Here is a 24,211-nt window from a genome sequence, read left to right on the forward strand (position 1 = left end):
AGCAAATGCAACTTTTCAAAGCCTACGACTGTCATTGGAATGTAAATAATATACTTTGATATATAAGTATATGGTATGCATATGTGTGCCGCCTATCGTGAATATTTTGTACGCCGAAATGGAAAATGAACCAATATGCCGTTTGACTATCACACGCTCTTCCCAACGCTAATCAAGACCTCCCCACTCGCCCTCGTCGCCATCGCCTGCGACTTGGCTCTGCTGCTTGCGCTGCTTGCTGCTCGCAATGGCGTCGCGGCGGTTGTTGTCCCGGCGGCGCTCCCAGGCACTCTTGGACGTGATGCGCGCCTTTGCATTGGGAATGGTCTCCCTGCTGTCGCGGCCACTGGTCTTTCCCTTGGTGTGCTTGCCCTTGTTGTTCTTGGCCTTGTCGGCGGTGCCAGCCGTAGTCGTGCTCCGCCGCGACTCGACACCCCGTGTCTTGAGCCGTTTCTTGTCTGCCTTGGACACCTCGGGCAGCGCGTCGAGCAGCCACTGCTGGATGCCCTTGTTTTCTGTGTTGGCGGCGCCACCGTTCTTGGCGGCCTGCTTCTCGCTGGCGGCAATCACGTTTGCCACGCTCTTGACAAACGGAATGTCCTCCTTGGTGTACAGCGTCACCGACAGGCCCCCCTGACGGCCTGCACGACCCGTGCGGCCGGCACGGTGCACGTATGCCGCAGCCGAGCCGGGAACGTCGTAGTTGACGACGCCGTTGACACCCGCAAAGTCGATACCGCGCGCCAGCACATCCGTCGTAATGAGCACCCACACCTGGCCGGCGCGGAACTTGCGCACAACGGCCGACCGTGCGCTGTCGGCGAGGGCGGCGTGCAGCACGCCCAGACGGTCGGCGCCGCCTGCGGCCGCCGGGATGTCGTACTTGAGCTCGTCGTGCAGTGCTGTGGCGCGCTCGGCAGTCTGCGTGAAAACGAGAAAGGGCGGCCGCAGGGCTTCCGACCCACCGCCACCACCACTCCCAGATGTGCCTGTGACGGACGTGCTCGTGGATGGGTGCAGCAGCTGGCGCATGGCCAGGAGCTTGCCCTGCTCGGTGGCCGTGTATACGAGGCGGTGCGTGACGTTGGGCACGGCCGTGTCTTTGAGGCCGACGACCAGGCGGACCAGCAGGCGCTTCTGGCCCTCGTCCTGTTCATGAGAAGACCGGCGGGCCGCCAGCTGCTCGACGACCAGGGCCTCAATGTTGGACGCCATGGTGGCGGACCAGAACGTGGCGCGCAGGTCGGGGTGTGTGCACGCGGCCCAGATGCCCAGAGTCTGCTCGCGGAACAGCGGGTCCAGCAGAACGTCGGCCTCGTCGAGGACGAGCGAGCGCACCGTTGGGAGAGCGCGGCGGGCTAGTGAGTTGAGCAACATGAGCGGTGTTGTCACGAGAATGTCGGCGCGTGTGACCGTCGCCTTGGACGCCTTGGGCTTGTCGTCGTCCCCTTCGTCATCCTCATCGTTGTTGTCCTTGTCCTCCTCGCTGTCGCTCGCGTCGTCTTCCGCTTCCTTGTCGCTGTCGTCCGCCTGCACGCGCATGCCCTTGCTCATGGCCACAACGCGCACACCCGTGCCCACAGTCAGCTTCTTGCCCTCGTTGGCAATCTGGTGCGCCAGCTCGCGTGTCGGCGCCACAACAACTGTGTCGAGAATGTGATTGTGCTTCTGACGTCCGCTGGTCTCGTAGCTGGTGCTATCGTCACCGGCTTTTTCCTTGTCCTCCGCCCGCCGCTTCAGAATGCCGTTGATGGCTGGCACCAAGAAACTCAGCGTCTTGCCGCTACCTGTCGGTGCCACCGCCATAAAATCAACGGCTGTTGTGCACATGGCGCCTGCCGCGGCGTCTCCGGGAAGCGTCGTCTTGCTGAGTGCCAGCGCCGGGTCCAGCAGCAGCGGAAGACTCGCCATCTGCACCTCGGTTGGGATCCGATACAGCAGGCGCTCGAGGTTGTCGGCCAAGCGTGCTGACAGGTTGTATGTCTGCCGCAGCTGCGTGAATGCTGTCAAGGGCTGCGAGAAGAATTGCTTCTTGGCTTCGTCCTTGGCGGCTTTGCTGGCGGCTGCGGCCGCCTCCTCTTCTGCCCGCTTGGCCTTTTTCTCGCTCTTTTTCTTTTTCTTCTTTTCCAGTTTATCGGCCACGGCGGCGGCTGCTGCTTCGGCGGCTGCTTCGGCGGCGGCGCGTCGATCGGTCAGCAGCGTCAGCTTCAGTCTGTGCGACCGCAGGATCTGGCGACATTCGTCTTCGTCTAGCAGGTCGTCGGACGGGTCCCGTTTTTGTTTCTTGGCTGCCTTTTTTGCTTTCTTTGAGTTAGCGTCCGCTTTTGAGGCCGAGGACGAGGCATTGTCGGTCGTGGTCGCAGAACGTTGGCCGAAAAAGTCGAGCTCGTTCAGGTCATCGCTGTCTTCACTCTCGTCGCTGTCGCTGCCACTTCCGCTTCCGCGGCCGCTTTCGTCGCCAGTATTACCCGCTGCATCTCCACTCCGCTTCCGTTTCCGACTCTTCTTGCTGCCGCTGCTGCCTGCAATCAGGCCGGCCACACGGTCGTGGTACAGCTGTGGGTTGATACTGGAGCCGGCGGACGGCAGCGTCGCAGCGCCTGTGGGAAGGAAATTCGTATTGCCCTTGGCCTGCTTGCCGCTGTTGGGCTGCTTGAGGCCGCGCGAAAGGACCTTTAGAATATCCATGGCCCGTGAACAAAGGGGAGGCGTGGTTGTCTTGCTCGTTTGCGAGGCGAGGAAACAATGCGAAGTCTGCTTTTGGTGAAGAAAAAAAAGTGGTAAAGGCGGCAGAAAATGGCGAGCGTACCCAAGACAAGTGAGGCAGGCGCGGCAGGGGAATTATTGTGGGTCTCCGCATTGGGCGGTGAAGGCCCACCAGACAAAACGCACTAAACCGCATTGGGTGGCAACTTCTTTGCGTATAAGTGAGTGTCGGCGATGGGTTTCTTATATGCTTTGGCTTCGGGTGGAATTAAAAGCATGATCGTATTTACTATCAGTTGAATAATATAGCGTTACAATTTTCATTTGGAAAGCGTTTTCTGTCTCTGCAGGCGAAACCAAAAACTGATTGAATACAATTCATAGAAGTCAACGAGGAGCACCAGATTAAAACTACAAACAGATTCACGAACAGGACTCTATGTCTCCCAATATGCACTTCAATATCGCTGCTTCTCTTTCACATTCCGCTAAACTTGCAGGTAGTATTTGGTTGTTGGAAATGCTTCTGATTTTTCCATGCCACGACTGGCTGGTTAGTCAAATTTCCGCGAACAGCACGGAGGGATCAACAGCTCGTCCTGCCTTTATCAAATACACACAGCATATTCTAAAAGTAAATAGATAAGCAGTTTCTGTAGAAGAGTGGACTACATCTCAACTCCACATATGAACAGGTTGTGTGCTGTTCTGCTGTGTTGACGAGTATCCTGTTCGGGCCGCCGTTTTCCAGCTGATCATAATACGACCAATGAGGCTTACCTGGTTCGGGGCTCCGTTTGATGGTCTCATTCTGTCCGTTTATCACAACGTGGCCGTTAGTTTCCTGTGAGGAATCTGGAATGGGGACTGGAGAGAATTGAAGAGAGCAAGGTTCCTGCGGGACCTACCAACGCTACATTTGCCGTGCTGTACCGTCACCTTTTTTCCAGTCGATCTGAGATGCGAGATGCCAGAGGCTACCTGTCGACCATTGGATTCCAGTGGTAGTTATTCTTGGACGGCGGGAAGCTGGTCTCCTAGTTGTCGGTACCGATGGCAAGGAGATAAATAAAGACAATGGAAACAGGTGAAGTTATAGAAACAGAAGGGAGATACCATAAAGACCCGTATCATCTGACACATGGCTTTGGATTATCATGATGTAAACAAAACAACTCGAGACGCGTAATTTTGGACGAGCACACATTTTAAAACCTCAAATATTATGTATTTTTCTATATACCGGTATTAAGTTTTGTGCACGTCCCAGCAGACGCACACCCTCTTAGAATCGCCGCGGTGGTGCTGGGATGGCGTTGCCCAGGACCGAGTCGATCTCGGCCAGGATCTCGGGCGTCAGCTTCTCGACCACATGCAAAGCAGCAATGTTCTCGGCAACCTGCTCCGGCCGCGAGGCGCCGATAATGGCCGACGACACGTTCTTGTTGGCCAGGACCCAGGCGAGGGCCAGCTGCGCCAGCGTGACGCCGTCGCCGAGCTTGGCCGCAATGGGCCGCAGGCTGTCGACCTGCTGCAGCTCCTTTTGCCAGGTCTCGTTGCCAAACGTCTTGCTGTAGCCCACCGTGAACTTGTCGCGCGACTCGGCCAGCCGGCTGCCGGCGGGCGGCGTGGCGTGGCCGTTGTACTTGCCGCTCAGGATGCCCTGCTTGAGAGGCGACCAGATGGTGAGGCCCAGGCCGTACTTCTCATAGAGGTAGCGGAACTCGTCCTCGACCTTGCGGCGCACCAGCAGATTGTACTGGGGCTGCTCGACAATGGGACCGACCAGGCCCAGCTGGTCGGCGGCGCGCCAGGCGTCGGCAATCTCGGGCGCGGTCCACTCGGAGGTGCCCCAGTAAAAAATCTTGCCCTGGTCGAGCAGCAGGTTGAAGGCGCGCACGACCTCCTCGACGGGCGTGGTGCGGTCCGGACGGTGGGCAAAGACGACGTCCACATAGGGCAGGCCGAGGCGCTGCAGAGACAGGTTGACGCCCTCGATAATGTGCTTGCGCGAGAGGCCGACGTTGTTGAGCCAGCGCTCGGGCTGATCGATGTGGGCCGAGTTGTTCTGGCCGTGGTAGACCTTGGTGGAGATGACGAGGTCGTTTTGCTTCCAGCCAAAGTGCTTGATGGCCTTGCCGAGCACGATCTCAGCCTCGCTAGCCGAGTAGTTCTCGCTCGTGTCGAAGAAGTTGACGCCGGCGTCATAGGCGGCCTTGAGGCACGAGAAGGCCTTGTCTGGATGTGTTAGTGATGTATCATGTAGTCACCCTGTACCATGGCAGAAGCTGTAGAGTGCGGCGTACCATCCGTGACATGACCCCCGTAGGTGATCCAGCTGCCCAGGCTGATGGCTGACACTTTCAGGCCCGTGCGGCCGAGATGGCGGTACTCCATAGTGTATTTGGGATATGCCGGTAAAGTGAGCTGAAAGAATCAAACAAGATTGTGACGAGTGGAGGTAGAGGCGGAAATTCAAAAGACCAGAGCGTAAAGTTCAGATTCAGAATGTGCAGATGCCCTCTCCTCAATCTTAGGAATAGGCTGGTTTTTGAGGGCTTTGCGTCCACTGCCCAGGGACTATAGCAAAAGACGTAAAGTACACGCACGCCACAGGTTGCTGCAATGGCTTCATGGGCGATGTGCACTGCGTACCTGCAGCAAGTCCGACCACGGAAGTTGATGGCCACAAGAATGGTACAGTCCGTGGTCCGTTCATTGGTGCATCGTAGTTCTCCTCTCGGGATTCTTTGATCTTGCTCTTCGGCTCCTCCCTCCACTCGAATGGCACCATCGCCTAGCACCATTTCGTGCCGCAGCAGATGTTCTAGCAAACCGCCCATACCTGCATTCTTATTCCCATTAACGACATTTTCTGCCATCCCTTCAACATGGCATTCTCGGATGGGCCCTGCTTGGAAGAGGAAGGCAGAGCTGCTTCGTCCTGAATCTCTTGTCTAGTATTTGTTTTAGGTGCTTCAGAGACAGGAGATGACGAAGTTGCTGAATCATTTCCGCTCTCCACACATGACACCGGCGATTTGGTAGCCTTTGGTTGTGCTGCTTGCTCATGGGTGAATTGTGCTTTTATTCCGACCTGACATTCTCGTGATGGTGTGATCAGTAGCCGTCATGGTATCATAGATATCAGAATGCCCTGTAGGGAATTGTGGGTGTGCTGAAGGATAGCGGCGCTTGAGGCTAACTGGGGGCTCTGGGGAAGAGCCGAGTACGCTACTGCAGTTGAACTCCTACCCTAAGTTTGGGGCGCGACGGACGGCCTTGGGTCCCGACCAATGCTGGCAGGCACGGCGCTGTTCTTGCATCAGTCGAGAACGCTAAACTGGTTAGTTTGGGAAGAGCCAACAACAAGAAAATTACCGCTTTGGGACTGCCGCCCATGGGACAAACGCCGTTGCTATCGTCGCTCGAGCTGTACAATGAGCTGAAGAGGCAGCTGCCCGAGTTTATCCAGGCTCTGGCTGAGAAAAAGGCGAGTGCAGTATGCTCCTGGAGCACCATTGAGTGTGCGTGAAGTTTGTTCACCCCTAACAAATCACCCTAACAAACACAGGCGTCATTGGCCGTCAGTACTTCCCGGCCAAGGATGACCCCGAGGCCAAGTACATTGGCTGGAACTGGAAGAACTCCTACGGCTTCGACATTGTCGACGGCGACTCCCTTGAGGAGCAGCACCGCAAGGTCGAGCATGTACTGCGCGACCGCCTGCAGGCAGAGGGTGAGTGGCAGTCCGACGGCGTGATGTACGTCCTCTAGCGGCTGCCGGCCCTGCACCGTGTCGAGTCGACGGGTCTGCCGTCCTGCTTTAATGGTCTGATGGGCGTATATGGCCGCGCTCGCGATAACAAGGCCGAGGCGCCGTACCCTGGTCTCGACGGCAAGTTCCGCCTGCCGACGACATACGGCGACGGTTCGCCGATCCCCTCTGATGTGCTAGACAAGGTTCTGGAGATTGCCGACAGTATCGGCTTCTGGTGCCGTGGCAAGTGGGTGATGTAGCATACATTGACAACTACACGGTGCAGCATGCGCGGACCCCATGGGTGGCGAACGGTCGCTTCTTGTTAGTCTGTGGGACGGTCGGGAGAAGTCTGTTGCGTACTAGGTGTGACGTTGTAATAGTTGTCGACTAATTATATAACGATACGTTTTTGCTTTTTATGTTTCGGATGCGCTGTGGTGCTCATGGACTTGAAGCAATATTGTCCAAAAGTGATAACCAAGATATATGTATGTATAAGCACTTGTGTGATCGTCTAGATTCAAAGGGTACCTACGATGGCAGGCCCTGCTTGACAAACTTGTCGTAGAGTTCCGGATACCACCGCTGGCCGACGTCGGGATGGCTGATGACGCGGTTGCGTAGCTGGGCCTCGCCGAACTGGACGTGTTAGTAGCGAACAAAGACAACAACGACCAAAAGCGAAGACAAGAACGTACGCAGGAAAAGAGCGGCGACAGAAACTCGCTCGGGACGTCGACGGCGCGCTTCTTTCGGTCGTCCGTCACAGGGATGCGGGCCACAATGTGGGCAGCGGACGAACGCAGGTCGTCTGTCGTCAGGTCGAGGCGCACGCCCTGGAAAAAGGGCACGCTGTAGCGCACCGTGGTGCCTTGCGGGGAGACCACGCGGTGTGTCGTGGCTGGGCACACGCCGCCCGTAATGGCCTCGAAGCCTTGCTGGACGTTGACGACTAGACTGCCCGCAATGGGTGGCGCAGCGATCCACTCGCCGTCCTTGCTGAGCACCTCGAGGCCACCGACGTTGTCTTGTGACAGGAACGTGAACAGGCCGGTCGAGTCCTTGTGCGGGCCGACGCCCTGACCCGGCTGGCCGGCGGGTGTGGGTGGGTACTTGACGAGCTTGAGGCGGTGCATGTTGCCCAAGAAATCGTCAAAAGCGTCGGTGGGGAGGGAAAGCGACTCGGCAACGAAGCCCAGGAAGACGCGGGACACGCCGTCCAGGGCGGCCATGTACGTCTCGACGGCTCTCTGGAATCCGGGCAGCGCGGGATACTGGCTGGGTCCCTCCAACGACCGCCAAGCCGGGTCATCCTCGGTCGGGGCGGGTGGCATGGTCCCGAGAGCGGCGCCTGGTCGGCTGCCAAAGAAACCAAAGTCGTACTGCTCGCGCAGGTCGGCGCGTGCGGCCGTGGTCTCGGCACCGAGTGCTGTGTACCCGAGAAACGACGGTGAGTTGCGCATGTTGACGCGCTCGCGCTCGGCCTACGGGATGCTAAAGGCCTCGGGCAGGCGGCCGTGCAGCTCTTCTAAGAGAGGCTCGACGCCCGTGTTGACGAGGTACAGAAATCCGACGCGGAACAGAGCATCGGCAAGCTTCGGTAGCTCGTTGGCGCGGGTGGCTGGGTCGTTGAGACGACCAAAGTCAATCGTCGGAACAGACGTAAAGTCGCCCATTATTTTGCATATGTGCGTGCTAACTACCTCTTGTGGTGATATCTTGAACGAGTCGGTTTGTTATGACGGAAATGTATGATGTCTCGCGGTTCGGTTTAGTGGGGAAGGCACGACCGCCAAGAGTCACCTACGACTTAGACCTGAAGCCATAACACACCGATGTCGGGAGTTGTTTGATCGTTTCGGATTAAGGTTTTTCTTGAAATCCATCTCGGATGTAGTGTATTATATTACTTGAGTTTGTCGTTTGGTTACATTCCCATTGGCACCTGCTTCCTCGATCTGAGCAGTCATCATTTGCATAGACTTAAAAGATCAGTCAATCCGCTTCCGACGCTGTCATTAGTATTCGAACCACATTCCTATTGCAAGGGAGTCGTTTTGTATGATTGAAGGAGAGGGTCGTGGTAAATAGAATCTGAAGAAAGTAGGATCATAGAACCGAAAGGGTATCATACAGGAAGCAAGAAAGGAAGCAAAGATGCGAGGCACATGACGGTTCCACTCTTTAGCAAGCGGATTCCCCGGTCGGCTACGCTACAAGGAGCCGAGCACCCGTAGAGAATCGTACTGCAGCTGGAGCCAAGACTTCTCCCGCCGGGATGCAAAACGGACGGCGTCACCCGAGTATCCGACGACGCCAATACTGCCGTTGGCGCCCGTCACGAGCGCTGTCTTGCCGCTTACGATGAATAGCGACATGGTCGCAACGTCAATGGACGCGACGGAGGGCGCAGGTTCCGCCGGCAGTTCGAACCTGGGCATTTTTGCGGCGGGGGGCATTTGTGTTGCCTATAGTGAGAGAAGCTGTGTCGACAGACACCTGCAGGGGATATGGATTATGGGAGACGTCGTGGATCGCTAGGGTTGCCGTGGAAAGTCAGACGTGGACGCCATAGGAGAGATCTTCTCGTCAATGGCAGGAGGTGCTCTCCAACTTCCCCAATGTGTAGCAACGGCTTCTTGTTAAGTCGCCAACGGCGTCTCGATGTTTTGCTCGTTTTCTTCAACGCCAACGATTCCAAGGTATGGTACCCCACACAGAACTAACAATGCGCGCGTAGATAATGTACAGCTTCATGGCTGGCAGCGAAAGACGTGAGGCGGGTGGCAAATAGAGTCATGTTTAGGTTCTTTGCATTCCGGCATTCACAAGCAGAAAGAAGTGCAGACTAACCTGCTTTGGGATTCTATCGAGGCGACAGTGAGAAATACAGAAAAGAGACACACTTGTTGTCAACAATCAATGGTTAAACAAGAAACGCCCGTCCGGCGACAATTTGATTACCGCCGAATATCCATCCCAGACTCTCACCTAATACATTGCCCTCATCCTGTCGTATCAAGGCTCTGTTCCGCAGCTGCCTTTTCCTTCTTCGACCTTCGTTCTCTTTCGTGCCTGGCAACTTGTCGTGTGCCCTGGAAAGTAGGAAAGTATGAAACTAGGAAAACAAAGATAAAGAGAAGAAAAACCATCGAAGTAGAGACCAAACGGTAAAGTAAAGTACAAAAGTAAAGTACAATATTTTGGGGCCCCATGATGAAAATGGCTCCCACCCGGTGTCCATCCCAACGCCGTCAACAATGAGGAAATGAGGAAACAAGGATGGCGTGAGAGTGAGAAAAGAAAAAGAGGAAAAAAAGGTATTATGAAAGATAGACAAAGAGGGGGGGGGGGGAGAAACGAAGAAGAAATGAGTAAAACCTGGTGAGACATCTGCCTATACCTAAACACGACTCCGCTTTGCTGCTGCCGAGGGCGACGAGCCGAGGGCGTCCACCGTCCGCTTGTGCCCTGCTGCTGCCGATACACTGCTCTTGGTCTGGCGCCAGCCATCAAAGGGACTGCGCTTCTTGGGCGCAGCTACCGATGTGGCCTTGATGGGCGTCAGCTCCTCGGCCGACTTCTGGCCAGACCGTCTCGTGCGCGTTGTCGTGGGCGGCGAGGCGGGTGCAGCAAACTTGGGTGCAGGAGGTGGTGTGTTCGGTGCCGAGGCGATAGTGGGTTCCAACTTGTCGTCTTCGGCTTCGGCCTCGCCGTCACTGTCGACCGTATTACTCTCCTCAATGTCAGTGTCGGCCTCCTCGTCTTCGGTCGTGCCACCGTTGGGTGTCGTCTCCGCGAAACTGCTGTCCTCACGCGGGAACAACAAGCGCGGCTTGATGGCCGACCGTGTCAGCCGTTTGCCCTTGTCTGCGCCAGACGTCAGGCCTTCCAGGATGTCCTCCTCTTGCGCGTCGGCGCTGTCCTCAAACTTGCGGAAGATCTTCTTGCCACGGAACACGTAGACAAGGCCGTCTTCCCGGCGAGTGGCCTCCTCCACTGTCTGCTTTCCCTCGCCCTTGATCGACACTTGGTTGCGCTTGCTACGGCGACGTGTCGGCTCGGGAGGAGAGGTTGCGGTGGCACCATCACCAAAGAAGGGGTTCTCCGCGCTGGTGTCGGCCTCGGGCACGCGGTCCTGCGAGTCGGTGAAGATGGGAATTGGTTCCTCCTCCTGGACTTCGGTGAAGCTCTCGAGCGAGAAACCCGTGTACTTCTTGCCCTTGCGGGAGGGCGTCTTGCTCGGTGAAGCGATGACCTCATCGACGTTGGTGTGGAATAGGTTGCGAGCGATGGCGGCGATGTTGGACTCGTTTTGCGAGGCCGCGTGTACCTTCTTACTGGGCGTCTTGGCCGGCGTGGGCAACATGCCGGCGCCCATGCGGCCACCGTAGGTGCTGCTCTCGCCACCAGCCGCGCTCTTGTTGGACTTGAGCGCGTCCTCGGGGCTCAGAAAATGGGCAGTAGGCATAGTTTTCTTCTTCCTCGGCGTCGGTGCCGGTGAGAACGTAGCAACGTCGAGGTGTTGCGGATGTGGCTGTAGGTTGTGCTGGTGCTGTGTGGGAGCTGCTTGTTTGGCGAGGCGCGGCGAGCGTGGCTGGCGGACGGCTTGCCGGGCGGCCGCAGATGGTGAAGGTGTGCGTGCTGCTGCGGATCTTGATGCATTCTTGGAGGCAGCAGCAATGCGCGACGACTTACGCGGCGAAAAGGGCTCCCAAGAATCCGCAAATCCTAGGCGCGGTGTAGGTGGTGTGTGAATATGAGGAGGGGGCGACGGCGTGGCCGCAGCTATCGGCGTGGTCGCCATGGCTGCGAGTATTTATGAGAAGAGGGCGGTGAATGAAAGCGCAACCAGTGTGTGCGCATGTGACTGTGTGTGCAGCAGAGCGTGAAGCCGGGTTGCTAGCGTGGGCGCACAGGAGTAGCAAGGTGCAAGTGAAGTTGTAAATAGAAGTCCGAGTTGACGCAGCAGCGTGATTCTGTTCAAGCCGTCGATATCTTGATCTTGAAAGAGGACGGTATGGCGTTGCGATCGGACAATGCAAAGCAGGCCTGGGTGTTTGAGAAAGTATCGGCGGTCCAGAAAAGACGCTTTATCGCGGGCGCCCTCGCGTTGCTGATCTGTTTTGATCTTGTTTCCCAGACGTAATGACGAGGAGCAGGAAAAATGAGTAGAAAGGGGACGAGGAATAGGCGGTCACGAAAAGGATGTCAGCAATGCTGGGTATAGCAACAAATAGGCGCAATGTGCTAAGGATGAACAGTAAGAAGCAGAATTCGTCAACGACGAGAATGCAGAACAACGAAGGTGAGTAAAACAGTGCTGGTGGGAATTGGTTCTGACGATGTTTGTGTCTGGTGACGATGGGGAAGTGGAAAGTAGGAATAACGGCGGGAGATCCCAAGGGCGAGCAAAAATCGAGGAATTCGGTGGCTGGGAAGGCTCGACTGCCGCTGCTTGGTGGAACAGAGGGCCCACAGGGGGGTGCTTTCTGTCTTTTTGCTGGTAAATGTTGGCGTTTGCCTTCCTTTAAGGCCCCACTTTGACCTTGTGTCCTTCTGCAGCAGCGCCAACAGGGCGAAACAGTCCTTACCTGCCATCAGTGTTCGTTATTTTGTCCTGCACGTTTAAGTGGAGACCCACTCAGGGCCAATTTACTGGAGGCAAGGAAGTGACGAGGATGCGAAACTGACGCGTCAAGAACGCGTCGTACCAAGCCGGCCACGCTAAGGGCTTTTTGTTGGCCGGGACGCTGAGCAGGAACGGCCAATCAGAGACACGACTTGACGGAAGGTGCCAAGGGAACAATACAAACAACACACGCATGCAGCCTTACTTTGCCCCGCCTACTCAGCTGCGACACAACAACAGGCTAAGAGAAGTCTCGCAACAGGACAGAGGACGCAGGGAGTACGAAAGGACCACGGACCTGGGGCCAATCTCCCAGTGTAAGAGGCAAAGGGAGAATAGCGAAACAAAACATAACGTCATTCGAGACCCAACCAGGCCAGAAACAGGTTCACAGGGCTCCATCAGGCTGTGGCCAAGGGGTGAAATCAACGTGGAACCAGAAAAAGGGCACAACAAACGCCGACAATCCCACGTCATTTGGGCCCAAGGGAGACTTTACCACCCCACGAAGTACGGAGTAAAAACAAACAAAACCACGCGCGCACAACAACGATCGGAATAACCATGGACAGCTCCGACCTGTTCTCGTCGTCGCCCGTCGAGGAACCCGCCTACTTCGGCCGCGACGAGCGACCCAAAACTCCCAAGACGCCGACGGCCAAGACGCCGCAACGGACACCGCCAACGCAGCAGCAGCAGCAGCAGCAGCAGCAGCAGGCACATCCTTTCGATGCTGAGGAGGCCCGCGATGCCATTCTGCAGCGCGAGCTCGAGGGGGTGCGCCAGATCAACAAGGTCATCGAGGGCGTGATTGGCACATTGGAGCAGTCACGGGGAAACATGAGTGTATGTCAACGATGCACATAGGCTCTTCTTCTTTATTGCACATACTGACAAACAGACCGTCGCACAAACCGTCGGCAACGCATCGGCACTGCTCAACACCTGGACACGTCTGTTGTCGCAGACGGAACACAATCAGCGCCTACTGCTAGACCCACAATGGCAGGGCGCGACACAAGACCTCCGCGCCCTCGAGGCCGAAGCCCTGCAGCGTCAACAAGAGGCCGAGCGGCGCGCGGCCGAAGCACAGCGAAAACGCGACGAGGCGAAGCGCAAGGCCGAGGAGGAGGAGGAGCGGCGGCGGCTGGCAGCACCCTCAGCATCGTCCACATCAAGAGGACTCTCGTCGAGGGGAAGGGGTTTACGAGGTGGTGTGCGCGTTGGCAATAGAGGCGTCGGGCGGACAATATACGGGACATCCACACGGGGCGTGAGCAGCCGGACTGGCAGCTCTGCGACGGGAACGGGCAGCACAACCACCTTCAGTGGCCTGACCCGAAGCAACAGCACAAGCGCGAGCAGCAACGCACGCAGTGGGTCGAACATTGGCCGTGGCATACCAAGAGGAACACGAGCCAGCGGCCACGGTGTACGATGATGCTCGCTTTTGGTGGACACAAGGCGAAGATATGAAAATCAAAGTAAACCAAATAATGAATTGATGAATAGTAGCCCGGACTACTCGCACTGCATGCAGTTGCTATCCAAACACCCCCAAAACGCCACATTGACCATGCCCATAGACCACTCCAGGTCCTCGGGAGCCCACTCCGTTGCCCAAGTATCATCTACTTCTTTTTGAAAAACTCGCTCAGCTTCTTCATGCCTGTCACGTTCACCTTCTTGAGATTTTTCACGCCCCGACTCTCGCCCGCCTTCTTGCGCTTCTCCTCCTCCAACTGCTTGCGCCTCTTCTCTGCCCGGTCGTCGTCCTCCTCGTCCTCCAGCCCGCGCTTGCGCCCGCCTGCGTAATCGAGTGCTGCTGACCGCGCCAGTGCCGTCGCCTGCCGCATCTGCGCCAGCTTCGCCAGGTATGCGTTCAGCGGCGTGAAATCGATGCCCGAGGCGGAGGCAGACCCTTGAAGCTTCTTGGTGAGCGTCGCCGTCAGTGCTGGTGGCACGTACCGCGAGCAGATAAACTGGAACGCCACACGCAGCCGCTGCAGCGCGACCACCTCCTCGGGAGCCTGCATTGCGGCGCGAGCAACGAGGTCGTCCTCACTCTCACCACCCGCTACGGAGGTGGCTGCTGTCGATGCTGTTGACAGCGTTGACGCTTCCGATACGAGACTAGCCGTGGTCGACGTTGAAGCCTGCGATTCAGCGCCCGAGTCGACCGAGCCGGCCGTAGACAGCGGTGTGGATGCGCCATTGGTCGACGCTGCTGCTGCTGTGGCCGCCGCAGACAAGCCAGCTGTCGATTTTAGGCTCTGGACGGGCGCTTCCAGCGCCCGCGTCACAAACTTCTCCTCCAGGCTGGCTGGCAGGTGCTGGCTCGTGCGCTGCGCCTTGCCCAGCAGTGCCAGAAGGACCTTGTCCTCGTTGAGCCGGTACATGGTCTCGTCGGCCGCCGCCACCGTGTCGCACACGACGGCCATGCGCTTCGTGAACAGCGTCCGCACGGCCGGTTGGTACCGCAGCAGCTGCGACAAGTGTGACCCGCCGTCATGGCGCAGCGCGTCAAAGTGGTCGTCCGCCGTCAGGAACATTCGCTTGGCCGTTTGGTGCCGGTCGGGCGAGGACGGCGAGCGGGAGCGGGAGCGTAATGGTCGTGGTGGCGAGTCGGACCCGGAGGTGAAGCAAGGCTCTGCGACAAGCGCTGGGAGAACAAGGAACAAGGGGTCGACGGCCGTGGCCACGAAGAGGTCGGCATCTTGGGTTGTTTGGGTGGAGAACGTGGTTGGCGATTTTGATGTGGTCCCTTCACCTTCTACTTCTGTTGTTGATTTTTCGTCCTCCTTCTTCTCGCCGGTCACTCCATCTTCGCCTGTGATCAACCAACTGCGTGGTGTCGACTTGGGACTGGAAATCTGTGTGAACTCGTAGGCGCCCGTTTCGGGGCAAACGAGGAATCGCGTCGATTTCGAAGAGTACCGTGGGTGTGGCAGTGTGACGATGCGAGCGTCCGCAGTGGCCTTCTTTGGCAGCACAAAGAGCCGCGGCGGATTGTCAGTCTCGGCCTCGAGGGTATAGGTTCTTGAGGTTGCTGTTGTCGTCTCCGTGTCATCACCACTGCCTCCTTTTGCCTTGGAGGCACGTGTTGTCCGGGGTGGCATTGTTGGATGTCGACTTGTTGGCAAAATAAATAAGACAGCTACAAAGAATTCCTGACACCTCGATTCTCAAATTGGTCGCGGCCGTGGTTGTTGTAAGGTCGTGTGGTGGAATTGTCGAGGTCAAAAGATCCGTTGTAGTCGATGGCATTAATTAGCATTACATAATCCGTCGCGTCTTGTTACGCCAGGAACGCGTCTGTCACGCGTCGCAATATCGAGGCGGCCCTATCCCCCATTCTGCACTTCAACAAAACCACCACCACCAGACTGGCAGACAATAACATCTCCTTTTCTTGGCTAGCCTCATTTTCTTTATCGTCGATCGATAAGCATGTTTGAAACGATTGCTGTCGAGAAACGTCTCCTAGTCACCAAGCGAACAGCTGAATGCTTGACCCAACGGTTTTATTTCATCGACAACGTCATAGCTTGCTTTCTCACCATTCGTCATTTTCCATTTCGGCACCTACTATTCGTCTATTCAGCCATTCTCTTCCAGTGCAACGACCCAGGATCGAGTCCTATGCGAAGCGCCATACGACATCGAGAGCTTTCTAGAAGCGCCTTATTCGTCTTGCCGAGTGCGGATAACAAAACGGTTTTCGACACCGTTGACGCCCTTGCTGACTGTCCCAAGCCATCTGGCGTCCCGGGCAGAAGCAAAGGGTAAACAACACAACCTTGCCTAATATACTTTCCGCCTCGACGGCCCGCTATCATCGCCTTCTTTCCTTTTCCAATGGTGGCAGCCAGGCTTACCGTCTACTTATTTTGTCTTTTTGTTTTTGTTGCATTTTAGCCTTCGGAGGGTGCACAGAGAAAAAGTTGATACAATGTCGAGTGAGTATTTGTACGCCGGCTTGCCTACTAGTCCGCCAAACCGCCTGCTGACACCATGGCTCTCATAGAATCCGAACCACAATGGCCTCCACGATCGCCCGGGGAGGTCCTCCTCAGCACACCCGGTGGCCGCGCCCGACTACGGCGCCTCGAAGCATCACGAACCTCGCCCTCTCCCTCTCGCGGTGGGCGTGCCGGAAGCCACATCTTTGACGACGCGGCTATGGGCGGAGTAGCAGGCGAGGACGAGGACGATGAAGAGACACTGCAACTGCAGTTGCAAGAGATCCAGGCGAAACTGCGCTTAAAGAAACTGCAAGCTGCCAAAGCACAAAAAGTGGCCGCTGGCGAGTCATCGGCTCGGTCAACACCTGGGTCGGCGAAAATAGCAGCTGGCAGCGGCTCTGCAACACTACACAATTCCAGATCGCCACAGCGCAGTACAGTGGAAGTGCCGGCGTCTCCAGTACGGCGACCACAATCGGCAGTGGAGGCTCTGACGCAAAAGTCGCCCAAGAGGGTGTTGTTGGGGATTGACAAGGGACTGCGCGGCCAGGATGTCTCATTACGGCGGCCGCCATCTTCCTTCCGGCGAGGGCTGACGGGTAGTGCTAGCAGCTCTAGCATCGAGGGAGGGGGTAGCAGCTCGTCATTGTCACAGAGAGAACCAGCGCCACGGCCTCTAAGCTTCAACGAACGATTAGCAGCGGCACGGACGCAAGAAGCTGCTCGTCAGGACAAGTCGGAACGCATCCAGAAGCTGCGGACATCGGGCTTCGACGTGGGCCGGGAGGAGATGGATCAGTACAAGGCCAAAGCTGTCGACATCCCAGTCGTTGAGCGAGGGCCGCAAAAGTTCAGTCGGGACGACATTTTGGGGGCGGCTTCCGGACGAAAGCAGTACGACGCCGACAGTGGTTCCTTGCGACGCAGCAATACGACGCCGAATATTCGATCCAAGTACATGGATGAAGGCGTGTCGGAGGGGGCAAAAAAAGACACTGCCACGGCAGAAACCGACGAGGCTTCCTTTGAGCCTTACAGCGGCTTCCATCTCACACGCCGTAACCTCCCGCACTCCGTCGTGGCGCGCTCTGTGTCTGGCAAGACGGCGTATACCATCAAAGATCTACTCCGTCTCGTCAAGGCACCTCAATTCGAGCTCCCCCAGGTCGAGACGGATGTTGTTGTTTGGGGAATTATCGCCGAGAAGTCGGAACCGCGGTCCCACAAACCTGCCGGTAGTGCTGCTGGTCCGGCTGCGAACCAAGACCGCGGTAAGTACATGGTGCTGACGCTCGTCGACCTCACTTACCAGGTCGAGCTATTTCTCTTCAAGTCAGGCTTTGAGCGCTTCTGGAAGCTCTCAACCGGTACCGTCGTCGCCATTTTGAATCCGAGCATTATGCCGCCACCGCCCGGCCGCCACGATACGGGCAAGTGGAGCCTTGTCATCAACTCGGACGATGACACCATTTTAGAGATTGGCAACGCCCGCGACCTAGGGTACTGTAAGTCTATCAAGCGTGACGGTCACCAGTGCAGCACCTGGGTCAACGCCAAGCGCACCGAGTTTTGCGAGTTCCATACCAACGAGGCGGCGAAGAAAATGCGCGCTTCACGTAACGACCTCAACGGTGCCGCTGGGTTTGGCACCAGTGACAAGAGCGCGCGGGGTGGGCGTGGTGGCGGCCGCGGCAGGGGTGGAGGGGACTACTCTTCCGGCCGGGGCGGCAAGAGCAACACGGGCTACGACTACATGACGCAGAGCCAGTGGTTTGCCGCTGGCAGCAGCGCCAGCTCGCTCATTGACAACGAGGCCCTGAACGGCGGGTACTCGGACCAGGTAGAGCGCAAGGAGGGTCTCAAGCGGCGCCTGGCCGCCAAAGAGCGTGAGTCGGACATTGCCCGCAAGCTGAGCGAGATTGGCACGGGCGCCGGCAAAGACTACATGAAACTTGCGGGGCGCGGCCCAACGACCACAAAGAAGGGGTCGTCGTCCTCCACCACATCGTCATTTTCCACAACCCGTTCTTCCCAGCAGTCGCAGCTGTCGTCGTCCTCATCCATGACAACAGTCGGGTCCGCCGCTGAGCAGGCCGCTGCGTCACGGGCAAGTCTTCTCGCGTCGGTTGTCGGAAGACGCAGTGGTACCAGCGCGACTGGTATTGGTAACAGTGGCCTGCACGTCCGCGACAATACGCCCAAACTGGGCCACGAACCGCCGTCGACAACCGTCCATCTCGGCCCAGCAAAGCGCAAGAGACCACAATCGGCTCTTTCGAGTAGCGTGGGCGGTGGCAGCAATACGAATACCGGAAGCGCAGCGTCGCAAAGCCAAAGCGGTGAAGGTTTTGGCTGGGGCACGAACCTAAAAGCCAAGTTGGGCCGGATGAAGGATGGCGAGCGACTCAACAACAACCAAACAATCCAGAACGGATTCAAGCGACAGGCAGGAACGGCCACAGCTGGGTCAACTCTGACCAGCTCGGCGTCCACGCCCATCTTGCCTGCACCCGAGCGGTCGCCTGTCCGTAAGAAAACACGCTTTCTTCTGGGTGGCAAGGGCATTCGTGAAGCCGGGCGCGAGAGCCTTGGGACAACTGCTCCTAGCAACGCCAACTTTGATGACGATGAGGACGAGTTGGTGATTATTTGAGTTTCCATAGGAACTTGCGACAAAAAGGATGATCAAAAAGAGCTTGAAATTAATGAGCAAATGATATGCATTGAGCGTTACCTTTAAAAATTATACTAGCTTTTGGTTTCTGCGGTTTGGGTCTCTTGCCACTTTCTTTTGTTTTGCATCATGAAGTCTAGCAGCATTTACTTTGTTAATGAGCCTCGGCGTATTCAAACGATTCAAAATACCGCGTCACATAATTCGGTTGTTGAATATATTTATGTTTTTTTTTCCGGAGAATAACATGAAACTTACGGATGATTTTCATATTCCTCTTCGTATTATTTCTCTTTTCGATTTTAATTTTTCATTTTTAATAGTTGAAGGTATCATATAGTGAATGCCGAGCCAGCGACTTTGTGGTACAGAATAACTCTGTATATTTATGTCCATTTACCATCGTAATACTTTTTGCTTTTCGTACACTTGCACAATACAGCGAGCCGACAAGTAATGATATTGTCTTGTAATTTGGTCGTCAAAATCACGTGATATAACATGTGCTTTATCCTACTTGAAATCACGGACCTGGCCACTGGAATCGAGCTAGGTATAGCCCAACAGTTTTGAAACATATGAAACAGCGCAAAGCATTGGCGTTCCGGTGATGCACGGGAGATCAGTAGGCATGTCAAAAAGAACAGACTGTTCAGTGATCCCAAACAGCTGGTCGTCGTCGTCACCGTCGCTCTTTGCAGAGTACGTCAGATAAAAGTGAGATACGAATACGACACAATCGGGCACTCAACATACGGTATGCGCCATCCAGGTAGTGACAGATCCGTTTATGCACCTGGAAAATGTCACGGTAAAACGGACTTTGCGGTTGGAATCCTCTTTATATGACGAGTTCCTCAGCAAACAGCCTACGAAGTAATTGTTCTGGAAGGCTCCTGCCCGATTAAGAGCTGCCTAGAACGAGGGTGCGATACTAGAGCACCAAAGAGTAAAGAATAACAGAAAGGCCCCACGTAAGCTGTTTTTAGGCGGCCATATAACGTGAGGTGGCATTTCGCTTTTGTTTGCCCTCCAGCTGGTGTTCTGGGGCATCATTCCAGAATGTCAGAGCAGGCCACGGCACTAGCCACAGGGCATTTCATCAGTGACAAGCCCCTGTAAAAGCGCAAGAGGGGCGCAAGCTCCAGCCAACAGGCCAACTAGCGCATGTGCCTGAAGGTAACGGGCAACGGCGACCAGCCTCTGGGGACCACGCAACGAAAGGAGGCTGGTGCCCTCTGCCATTTCTCACCCAAAAAGCGGACACCCTGGTCACCAGCCCCATTTGTCTCTCGTTCTTGCCCCAATTCCCCAAAGTAATATTGAACCTGTTGCTACGTACTACTTCCGTAATCCGTCGATGCCACCGAAACGCCGAACAAACCAAAGCAATGCAACCTTCAAAAGCAACACGCACTCTCCTGTGAACACGAATACCAAAGAAGATCAGGACATCGCGGAATAGGAAACCATACCTTTGTAAACCGTCGGACGAACATTGAATCAACAGCACGTCTCTTTCGATAAACAAAGCCCACGAACGAACCCCTGCCAATACGCGGACCTAAAAAGGGATTTCTCCTTCTCCCGATTCGGTTTTGAACCCCTTCATCACTCAAAGGACAGAGCAAATCCGCCCTTTCTTTCTTCTTGAAGAGAGGACAAGTTTGCAATCTTGTCGACATACCTTCCACGGATTTCCGTTCCTATTGATAGCAAAACTACCTGCGCACGCGCACGCTTCTTCACAACCAACCGCCTAAGATGACACTCCGGGAAGAGTTCGCGACGAGAAACTTCAGTATGTTGTGAGAGACGAGAGAGGGAATAAGAGGGCATGGAAAGGAGGACTCTATTTGGAAACCGTCGCGATGGTGCCATGTATAATCGCGACCTTTTCAATTGACATAAGGCTAACCATGCGGTCTTGCGACAGGCATCTACGGACAATGGTATGTCTCCTTGTATCTTGATCTTCATCGATGTCGCTCTGTGCTTGTCGACTGCCCATCGTCCGATACTGCCCAACGAAGCCGATCACTACGCTTGAATGCCAGAAACCCGAACGGCCGACCACAGCATGTTACCTACGCAATGCGCGTACGTTGGCTATATGGTATCCGGCGACTTACCTCTCGTTGCGCAAAGCCATGGCACAGCTGAGCAGGTGACAACAGGGCGGAGGCGGTAGTAGCGGCTTGTTGCAATGCGACTGCCAAAGTAGCGACGGCCAACATAGCGACGACGGCGACGACAAGTGTTTGAGAAACCAAGGCTTAGACACCATCGGAATGTACTAACATTGTCCTTTCCAGGCTCGGTATCCTGTCCATGATCTTGTGCTTTGCCCTCGGCATTGCCAACGTCTTCACAATCCACGTCGGCGTCATCGTCTTTAGTGCAGTCTGCCTGTAGGTCACCCCTCACGCCTCAGGGAACGCCGTTACTTCCCCCTTGTCCCATGCATCGTCTAACGAAACAGTGCCTTCTCGTTTATTATCCTCTTCATTGAGGTCCCTTTGCTGCTGCGCATCTGCCCGACGTCGTCCACTTTCGACGCGGCCATCCGCCGCGTCTCCACAAACTGGATGCGCGCCGCCGCCTACGGTGGCATGGCCCTGGTCCAGTGGTTGAGCATCCTCGCCTCGCGTACAAGTCTGATTGCCGCTGCCGTCTTCTTGTCGCTGACGGGCATCTGCTACCTGTTGGCTGCGATCCGTGGCCAGGACTTTGTCGGTAGTAAGACGCTCGGCGGTGCCGGCGTGGCGCAGATGATTGTATAAGAGGTGGCGGTGAATACATCACTGCCCCTTTATGTTGACGCACATCGGAACGGCTCCTCGATACAAATCTAAGCTCCCGTCAACAGTCGATGCCGAGGAGGGAGTGAGTGACTTCGCTGGAACAAGGAGAGCTTCTACGGACGACTCATCGGAGTCTGGTCGCAAGTATGAGCAGGAGTAAGGTGGAAGTGGAGTGGTAGACTGTTGTGACGACCTCATTGGGAGGCGTATGTCTTTCTGGATGTGCGAGAAGGCACAACTTTGGGTGGCGGTAATCATGTCGTTTTGTACCGCATGCGTTGAGTTGAAAAAGGGCCTGGGCAAGTAGAGACGGCTAGTAGAGACGATCAGTGCGCATCTCTCTACTGAATTGCCAACGACGTGTTTTGCTTTTTTCCCCTTCAATTTTCCTACTTTCGGTTCTTGCTTCTGCTTCTGTTCTGTTGAGGGTTTTTTCCCTGCTCTTTTTTTTGTTCTTATCACCCATCTTGTGGATCACATCACATCTTACATATTTCATTCGGGATTGGCTTTGGCGTCGAAAGGAATTACTTACTACTATTTGGACTCATCCTCGCTTGCCCCTCGAGCCCTGGTCTATCTCTTGTCAAACATTTTGATCTTCCATGATGCCTGTGTTCCTGAAGAGAGGAAGCCTCGCGATGTCGACGTATGTCTAGGTAATGGCCCCACGTTGTCTCCACGTGTGACCAATATACAATAGTCTGTACATCTGTACTCATTACTCTGTGCCAAGAATTTTGAGTCCATGATCTTCCAGCCCTTCTAGGCACAAAATTCTTTATAAGAGAGGGTCCTGGGGGTGTATTGTTGATTCCGTTATCCGGTTGCTGGGTTTCTGGAGCTTTCTGGGGCAAATGATGTCATGAAGCAAGGTTTGGCGTCTTTATCGGCTGGTCGATGGACATCTGTGGAGCATCACACGTCAGGTTGCACACGCGCGGGAAACGGACAAGTCAGAAGTAACAACCGTGGATTGCCTATGTCGCCTCGACGATGACTCAAGTCTTAGATGAAACGACGAAAGACGAGAGGGACCTCCAGACTCGTCCAGGCTCTGCAAACGGCTGCCTCTGTAGGGGTCAGCTTGCATCCTTTTTAGGCTACCTCTTTCTGTTCGTTTTGTAGCAGGTGAAAGTTTTCTTCGGTAGTATCCATTGGGAGCTCTCACGACCTTGTGAGCTCTGAAGAGCTTGGGCAGGGAGGAGGTTTCCGTTGCGCGGGGTTGCTTCCGTTACCGTCGTAATTCTATATCCTTGATATTCCATATGAACACCTATCTTACAGCCTCGTTTGCACGTGTCGTAATTTGGCGTGACTGGAAACAACGCAGACGAGAAAATGAACAGGGCCGTTTCTTTCTCTACTGCCACCTTAGTTGTTTTAATCCTGTTTGTTTTCTTTTCTTATCGTCGTCGCGGGCATGTGCTGCTGCAGGCTGCCGTATATTGCACTCCTGATATTCTATGAGGCATTTGGTGATCGTGTAAAATAGACACCGCATCTCCTATTTGGCCGATTTGTTTTGACTTTTGGGTGAGCGATTTGGTGATTTATCCCTCTTACATCTGAAATGGTTCACCATCTCTCATAAGCTATGCTGTCATCATGGCCAAAGTCAGTCTTTGCAAAGGAGGAGCAGTAAAAGTCGAACAAGGCCTATCAGTGAGAAAAAAGAAGCAACCGATGTGAGGATCTACCAAAACGGTTAACGACGGCAGATGACGAAAATTATGGATCGTGGCATAATTTTAAGATAGCTTCAGGCAAAACTTCCCTGCCCATTGGCTAACAAAGTCTAGGTGAGGCAACCCCAGGTGGTGCATCAAAGTATGGCGTACGGCACACCCGAGAGAAGAATAAAAAGACCCCAGTTGCACAGTGCACAGTGTTCAACCTCCCAGGCCCGTTTTGCTCCAGGTCCGGCTCACGTCCAAAGCTAATTGGCAGTGCCCCCTTTGTCTAGAGAGGGGTGTGCAAAATTTGGCGCTCGTGATGTTCAAATTTTCAGGCGGCCCCTCCCTGTATTCCTAGGCGAGCCTAGACCGTCCCACGTACGCGTCCTTCACTGGAGCCCTCTGCTTCCTGGCATGGTCGACAACCGAAAACAACAGGTCACGTATTCCTTCAGCCTTCTAGAACGAATTCGACACCCCCTTCTCTTCACTGTATCTTTCTTTTGAAGAAGACTATCTTGAAGCCACCACCTGCTTGTTCTGGATGTCAGCATTTTCTGACAGGGGTTGAGACCTCTCAGGGGAAAGGCGATTGGCATTTGTTTTCGTTTTGGATATGATTTACAGCATGATTGGCGTCTACCATATCATCCTCTCACACCATCTCCTGAACAGCCTCAGACCGCCCGTTCCTACAGAAGAATCGCCCTTACCCGACGGCCCTAACCCTGTCGATCGAGATGACTGTATTCGTTGTTTGCGTTGGACGCTGTCTGTCGCCATTTTGGATGTTTGGGGAGGGCAAAAAAACGATCACGCTGCCATCGTGCATGAACTGTTCATATTTCGTATTCTCCTCGTGGCCGCTTTCAGCATTATTTTGTCTTTTACTTGGATTACCCGCATTGGCGTTTTGTCGTCGATCTCTGTTTCCGCATGTTTAACGGCATCGTCTTCTTTTTCGTTTCACGTCTGCTCTACCGTCTTGTTC

The 24,211-nt window shown here is 55.2% G+C and overlaps 10 protein-coding genes across 10 annotated transcripts; 4 read left to right on the forward strand and 6 right to left on the reverse strand.

Annotated features, from left to right (window-relative positions):
- Nucleotides 1-168: 168 nt before the first annotated feature.
- Nucleotides 169-2,688, reverse strand: SPBR_06655 (uncharacterized protein; the record flags this gene model as incomplete). Its single annotated transcript, XM_040764911.1, has 1 exon — nucleotides 169-2,688. The coding sequence occupies one exon, from the start codon at nucleotides 2,686-2,688 to the stop codon at nucleotides 169-171; it is 2,520 nt and encodes an 839-aa protein (XP_040617438.1).
- Nucleotides 2,689-3,991: 1,303 nt separating this feature from the next.
- On the reverse strand, nucleotides 3,992-5,103 carry SPBR_07489 (uncharacterized protein; the record flags this gene model as incomplete). Its single annotated transcript, XM_040765743.1, has 2 exons — nucleotides 3,992-4,944; nucleotides 5,013-5,103. 2 exons carry the CDS (start codon nucleotides 5,101-5,103, stop codon nucleotides 3,992-3,994), a joined length of 1,044 nt encoding a protein of 347 aa, XP_040617439.1.
- A 1,003-nt stretch (nucleotides 5,104-6,106) lies between these two features.
- On the forward strand, nucleotides 6,107-6,726 carry SPBR_07870 (uncharacterized protein; the record flags this gene model as incomplete). Its single annotated transcript, XM_040766124.1, has 3 exons — nucleotides 6,107-6,233; nucleotides 6,281-6,417; nucleotides 6,484-6,726. The coding sequence occupies 3 exons, from the start codon at nucleotides 6,107-6,109 to the stop codon at nucleotides 6,724-6,726; spliced, it is 507 nt and encodes a 168-aa protein (XP_040617440.1).
- Nucleotides 6,727-7,000: 274 nt separating this feature from the next.
- SPBR_07652 (uncharacterized protein) lies at nucleotides 7,001-7,932 on the reverse strand (the record flags this gene model as incomplete). Its single annotated transcript, XM_040765906.1, has 2 exons — nucleotides 7,001-7,108; nucleotides 7,168-7,932. 2 exons carry the CDS (start codon nucleotides 7,930-7,932, stop codon nucleotides 7,001-7,003), a joined length of 873 nt encoding a protein of 290 aa, XP_040617441.1.
- Nucleotides 7,933-8,682: 750 nt separating this feature from the next.
- On the reverse strand, nucleotides 8,683-8,910 carry SPBR_08039 (uncharacterized protein; the record flags this gene model as incomplete). The annotated part of the gene is made up of 1 exon (XM_040766288.1): nucleotides 8,683-8,910. One exon carries the CDS (start codon nucleotides 8,908-8,910, stop codon nucleotides 8,683-8,685), a length of 228 nt encoding a protein of 75 aa, XP_040617442.1.
- Nucleotides 8,911-9,872: 962 nt separating this feature from the next.
- SPBR_07249 (uncharacterized protein) lies at nucleotides 9,873-11,276 on the reverse strand (the record flags this gene model as incomplete). The annotated part of the gene is made up of 1 exon (XM_040765503.1): nucleotides 9,873-11,276. The coding sequence occupies one exon, from the start codon at nucleotides 11,274-11,276 to the stop codon at nucleotides 9,873-9,875; it is 1,404 nt and encodes a 467-aa protein (XP_040617443.1).
- Nucleotides 11,277-12,665: 1,389 nt separating this feature from the next.
- SPBR_07701 (dash complex subunit) lies at nucleotides 12,666-13,542 on the forward strand (the record flags this gene model as incomplete). Its single annotated transcript, XM_040765955.1, has 2 exons — nucleotides 12,666-12,947; nucleotides 13,003-13,542. 2 exons carry the CDS (start codon nucleotides 12,666-12,668, stop codon nucleotides 13,540-13,542), a joined length of 822 nt encoding a protein of 273 aa, XP_040617444.1.
- A 190-nt stretch (nucleotides 13,543-13,732) lies between these two features.
- Nucleotides 13,733-15,220, reverse strand: SPBR_07185 (uncharacterized protein; the record flags this gene model as incomplete). The annotated part of the gene is made up of 1 exon (XM_040765439.1): nucleotides 13,733-15,220. One exon carries the CDS (start codon nucleotides 15,218-15,220, stop codon nucleotides 13,733-13,735), a length of 1,488 nt encoding a protein of 495 aa, XP_040617445.1.
- An 895-nt stretch (nucleotides 15,221-16,115) lies between these two features.
- On the forward strand, nucleotides 16,116-18,719 carry SPBR_06633 (peroxisomal biogenesis factor 2; the record flags this gene model as incomplete). Its single annotated transcript, XM_040764889.1, has 1 exon — nucleotides 16,116-18,719. One exon carries the CDS (start codon nucleotides 16,116-16,118, stop codon nucleotides 18,717-18,719), a length of 2,604 nt encoding a protein of 867 aa, XP_040617446.1.
- Nucleotides 18,720-20,504: 1,785 nt separating this feature from the next.
- Nucleotides 20,505-21,523, forward strand: SPBR_07581 (golgi family apparatus membrane protein tvp18; the record flags this gene model as incomplete). The annotated part of the gene is made up of 4 exons (XM_040765835.1): nucleotides 20,505-20,541; nucleotides 20,677-20,692; nucleotides 21,056-21,151; nucleotides 21,223-21,523. The coding sequence occupies 4 exons, from the start codon at nucleotides 20,505-20,507 to the stop codon at nucleotides 21,521-21,523; spliced, it is 450 nt and encodes a 149-aa protein (XP_040617447.1).
- Nucleotides 21,524-24,211: the final 2,688 nt, after the last annotated feature.

Source organism: Sporothrix brasiliensis, assembly GCF_000820605.1.
Source record: "Sporothrix brasiliensis 5110 chromosome Unknown Cont20, whole genome shotgun sequence".
NCBI lineage: Eukaryota > Fungi > Ascomycota > Sordariomycetes > Ophiostomatales > Ophiostomataceae > Sporothrix > Sporothrix brasiliensis.